Source organism: Cebus imitator, unplaced genomic scaffold, assembly GCF_001604975.1.
Source record: "Cebus imitator isolate Cc_AM_T3 unplaced genomic scaffold, Cebus_imitator-1.0 Scaffold58, whole genome shotgun sequence".
In the NCBI taxonomy this organism is placed as follows: domain Eukaryota; kingdom Metazoa; phylum Chordata; class Mammalia; order Primates; family Cebidae; genus Cebus; species Cebus imitator.
Genome location: NW_016107373.1, coordinates 521,060 through 526,472, shown reverse-complemented (window position 1 = coordinate 526,472; position 5,413 = coordinate 521,060). Strand labels below are relative to the sequence as shown.

Genomic DNA, 5,413 nt, shown 5'->3' with positions numbered 1-5,413 from the left:
GCAATTTGGGAGGCTGAGGCAAGAGGACGGCTAGAGCCCAGGAGTTTGAGGCCAGCCTGGGCAACATAGTGAGATCCTGTCTCTATAAAATCAAAAACGAAAAATCTTGGTGGGCATAGCACAGTGAGTCTTCAAATGTGTCCCTATATTGATGCGTTTTGCTTGTTTCACATGTATTTTTCTTCTGTTTCCAGTAGGTTGTCTTTTAGAGGCAAAGTCCATTTCTTTTTTTTTTTTTTTTGAGACGGAGTTTCGCTCTTGTTACCGAGGCTGGAGAGCAATGGCACAATCTCGGCTCACCGCAACCTCCACCTCCTGGGTTCAAGCAATTCTCCGGCCTCAGCCTCCCAAGTAGCTGGGACTACAGGCGCGTGCCACCATGCCCAGCTAATTTTTTGTATTTTTAGTAGAGACGGGGTTTCACCATGTTGACCAGGATGGTCTCAATCTCTTGACCTCGTGATCCACCCGCCTCGGCCTCCCAAAGTGCTGGGATTACAGGTATGAGCCACTGCTCCAGGCCGCAAAGTCCATTTCTTACACTTCAATATCCCCTACAACTGAGCACCCTGCTGAAGGGCAGGTTGGTTGAGTTGGCATGTTGGTTGGTCTGAGTAGGGGAGAGGGGCGAACAGTTTGCTTCTGCAACACACTTCTGAAAACACAGCTCTAAGCTAGCAAGGGAGAAGCTCCCAGCTTTCCCCTTTCCCAGGCAAAGCCATTTCTTTCATTTCTTTCTTTTTTTTTTTAATTTTTTTTATTTTTTGAGTCTCACTCTGTCGCCCAGGCTGAAGTCAGCGATGTGATCTCAGCTCACTGCAACCTCCACCTCCCAGGTTCAAGTGATTCTCAAGCCTCAGTCCCTCAAGTAGCTGGGACTACAGGCGCATGCCCCGTGCCTGTCTAATTTTTGTATTTTTAGTAGAGACGGGTTTCACCATGTTGGCCAGGTGGGTCAAACTTCTGGCCTCAGCAGCAAATCACACTGCCATGTGTATACCTATGCAACAATCTTGCATGTTCTGCACATGTACCCCAAAACCTAAAATGCAATAACAAATAAATAAATATAAAAACTTCTGGCCTCAGGTGATCTGCCCACCTCAGCCTCCCAAAGTGCTGGGATTACAAGCTTGAGCCATTGCAACCGGCCTTCCAATTTCCCTTTTGGAGCATTCATTCTGTTGCAAGAGCTTATTTAATTTTTTATTTATTTATTTAGAAACAGGGTAAATCTCTGTCACCCAGGCTGGAGTGCAGTGGCACAATCATAGCTCACTACAGTCCCAAATTCCTGGGCTTAAGCAATCCTCCCGGCTTGGCCTCTCAAGTAGCTGGGTCTACAGGCATGTGCCAACACACCTAGCTAAGTTGTGCATTTTTTTATTTTTTATTTATTTTTATTTTTTAAAGAGGGGTCTCAGTATGGCTGAGACTGGTCTCTAAGTCCTGGGCTGAAGCAATCCTACCCCCTTGCCCTCTCAAAGTGCTGAGATTATCAGCATGAGCCACCACACTGGACCAAGAGTTTATTTTGGAAATATCTTCTGTCCCTATCTGTCTGAAAAATCCTTGAGAGCAGGCTCTACCATTAATGCATTTTTAAAAGATTATTTTTTTGTTTGTTTGTCTATTTGAGACGTAGTCTCACTCTGTCACCCAGGCTGGAGTGCAATGGCGCTATCTCAGCTCACTGCAATCTCCGCCTCCCAGGTTCAAGTGATTCTTCTGCCTCAGCCTCTTGAACAGCTGGGATTGCAGACACACGCCATCATGCCTCAGCTAATTTTTGTATTTTTAGTGGAGACAGGGTTTCACCATGTTGGTCAGGCTAGTCTCAAACTCCCGACCTCAAGTTATCTGCCTGCTTCAGCTTCCCAAAGTGCTGAGATTATAGGCATGAGCCACTGCGCCCAGTGGTATTTTTAGTAGCGATGGGGTTTCACCATGTTGGCCAGGCTGGTCTTGAATGCCTGGCCTCAAGTGATTCACCTGCCTCAGGCTCCCAAAGTGCTGGGATTACAGGCATGAGCCACTGTGCCCGGTGGTATTTTTAGTAGAGATGGGGTTTCACCATGTTGGCCAAGCTGGTCTTGAACAACTGGCCTCAAGTGATTCACCTACCTTGGGCTCCCAAAGTGCTAGGATTACAGGCGTGAGCCAACGTGACGGCCTACCATTAATGAATTTTGTATATCTCCTCCCACCCCCCACAAACCGTCAGGCACGGGGCTTAGTGGGTAGAGGAAAGGCCCAGCAGTATCTGAGTAAGCCCAATCCCTCCCCGCCTCTTCGCAGAAACTAGGGTGCATCCAAACTGTCTCTTCTCAGGCTAGGCAGGACAGCGTGGACTCATCTCTGAACCTTCATGCCTTGGCCTTTGGCTGAAGCCAGGGCATAGGAGTTCTAAGTCCCACTGGCCCATCACGGTCTCAGGCTGCTCCTAGGTGGACACTCAACAGGTTAGGCAAATCTTAGTTAAAAGCAGTAAGGAGGCTGGATATGGTGGCTCACAACTGTAATCTCAGCACTTTGGCAGACTGAGGTGGATGGATACTAGGGGTTCTAGACCAGTCTAGGCAACATAGGGAGACCCTGTCTCTAGAAAAAATGCAAAAATTAGCCGGGTGTGGTGGTGTGTGCCTATAGTCCCAGCTATTTAGGAGGCTGAGATGGGAGGATCAATGCCCAGGAGGTCGAGGCTGCAGTGAGCCCAGATCCTGCCACTGCACTCCAGCCTGGGTGACAGAGAAACTCTCAAAACAAAACAAAACCAGTCAACCACCAAACAAACAAGAAAGCAGTGAGGGCCAGACAAGGTGGCTCATGCCTGTAATTCCAGCACTTTGGGAAGCTGAGGCCTGAGGATAACTTGAGCCCAGGAGGTCCAGACCAATGTGAGAAACATAGCAAGACCCTGTCTCTACAAAAATAAAAATAAAAAATTAGTCAGGCTTGGGAACACAGGTCTGCAGTTACTTGGGAGGCTGAGGTGGGAGCATCAGTGAAGCGTGAGGTCAAGGCTGTAGTGAGCTGTGATCGCATCACTGTACTCCAGCCTGGGTAACAGAGAGAGACTCTGTCTCCAGGAAAGGAAATTTAAAAAAGGCAAAAGTCAAGGATTTCCAATCAATCTCCCTCATTCTCCCTTCACAGAGAAGCAGCTTGGATTCCATGGGACTGTAGGTTCTAGAATATGACTGCAGAGCTGACCGGCCGGCTGATAGAGCCCAGCTTCCAACTTAGGAAAGGCACTAGCTCTCTACAAAGCTGCCACGCCCCAACTACACACTGTAGGGACCAGCCAATCCCAAAGCCCGAGCGGGCGTCATCACCAATTGTAAGGCGGGAGCCAGGGCGTTGGCTGGTACCAGACCTCCTACCCAGACTCGTAGAGGCCTAGCAGCGCCGAGTCTGAGGAGGGTTCGTGTCGGGAGGCCAAGGCTGGATGATCATTTAAGCCGGGGAGTTCAAGACCGGCCTGGATAACATAGAGAAACCTCGTTTCTAAAAAAAAAAAAAAAAAAATATATATATATATATATATATATGTATATATATACACACACACACATACATATATGTATGTATATATGGATATATACATACATATATGTATGTGTGTGTGTGTGTATATATATATATACACATATATACGTATGTGTGTATATATATATATGTATATATATATGTGTATAGAGAGAGAGAGAGAGAAATTAGCTGGGCGTGGTGGCGAAGTAGTCCCATCTACTTAGGAGGCTGAGGTGGGAGGATCGGTTGAGCCTAGGAGGTGGAGTCTGCACTGAGCTATGATCGCGCCACTGCACTCCAGGCTGGGCGACAGAGCCAGATCCTGTCGCTAAAATAAGTAAAATAAATAAATAAATAAAGTGGGGGGCCATCTTTGCTCCGGGCAGGTCAGCTGACTCGGGCTGGCACAGGTCCTGGCGTAGTTCCCGCCCCTCCTGGGAGGGCTGGCCCCGCCCCTCCGCCCCGCCCTCTCCCCGCTCCCCCGCCTTCCAGGAAGGGGCGGGTCTCCGAGACGGGTGGGGCCGGAGCTCCAAGCTGGTTTGAACAAGCCTTGGGCATGTTTGGCGGGAAGTTGACTTAGCTCGGCTACCTGTGGCCCCGCAGATTTGTAGTCCCCGCCTTGTTTCTCCCCAGAGGCCTCTCAATCCTCCCTCCATGATCTCCGCGTAGAGCACAGTACCCTCTCGCACGGAGGACGAGATGGCTCCCAAGAAACGCCCAGAAACCCAGAAGACCTCCGAGATTGTATTACGCCCCAGGAACAAGAGGAGCAGGAGTCCCCGGGAGTTGGAGCCCGAGGCCAAGAAGCTCTGTGCGAAGGGCTCCGGTACTGCCTGTGCCTGCTGCTTGAATATTTCCGCCTTTTGGGGTGCTCGCGCAGGAGGCTGCAGCGGGGGATGGGTGCTCCGAGGCTCCCTAGGCCGGCCCAGGTCACGGATGCCTCGGGCTGTGCATTCTACCTGCAGGTCCTTTGACACCAGAGAGTTTAGGCTTCAACACCTGTCCCGCTAGGTGACAGGAAGCAGACGAGCTCCGTAGCAACAGATACACGGACTTGTTAGATTCCTTGTTTATAGCAGGGTTCTTACACGGTTAGGACGGCTTCAGAGAGTCCTACGTTTCCTGGCTCTGTGCGCTGGATTTCATAGTCACGCTTGTTAGCTGCGCGTCGTAGGTGGTCAGCTGTGAGAGCCCCCAATCTCTTCCCTCCTTAGACAGCTCATTCTCTGAGGTTTACTGGGGCTATAAGGAGTTTCAAGACACTCAAAAGACGGGAGTCGGGGCTTGTTAAGTGGTTTTTGTCCACGAGAAGAAAAGAATTGGTTGTCAAATGGTCAGACCTATAGAGATTCGGTCCTCAAATACAGTTTGGTGATCTGGAGCTGTTGCTTTAATTTCTATTCTAATTTCATTTACCTCCCCAGAAGTAACCTACTTAGCATTTCCAGGCTTTTCTATTCCTTCTTTTCTTAAACGGTGACTTCTGCCATGCCGCCCTAAAAACTTTTTAATCATGCATTGTATGTGATTTATAAAATTGTGACCTAGTCCCAACTTGAGTTTTGCAGCCCAAGCTGGGAAGAGTTCTTCAGTGTGCTTTATTCTTGTGTGTTTCTGTGACTGGGGTGTCAGGAACCCTGCGTAATCTAGTTTCACTTAAGACTTACTGTTTGAGCCGGGCACGGTGACTCAAGCCTGTAATCCCAGCACTTTGGGAGGCCGAGGCGGGTGGATCACGAGGTCAAGAGATCGAGACCATCCTGGTCAACATGGTGAAACCACGTCTCTACTAAAAATACAAAACATTAGCTGGGCATGGTGGCGTGTGCCTGTAATCCCAGCTACTCAGGAGGCTGAGGCAGGAGAATTGCCTGAACCCAGG

The 5,413-nt window shown here is 49.3% G+C and overlaps 1 protein-coding gene across 2 annotated transcripts in view; it reads left to right on the top strand.

Annotated features, from left to right (window-relative positions):
- Positions 1-4,019: 4,019 nt before the first annotated feature.
- Positions 4,020-5,413, top strand: part of DDB2 (damage specific DNA binding protein 2) — a 31,084-nt gene continuing 29,690 nt past the window's right edge. For both annotated transcript variants that reach the window (XM_017529269.2, XM_017529266.2), the window contains exon 1: positions 4,020-4,357. In XM_017529269.2, coding sequence (XP_017384758.1) covers positions 4,231-4,357 — 127 coding nt within the window. In that variant the 5' untranslated portion in view covers positions 4,020-4,230. The remainder of the gene's footprint in view (positions 4,358-5,413) is intronic.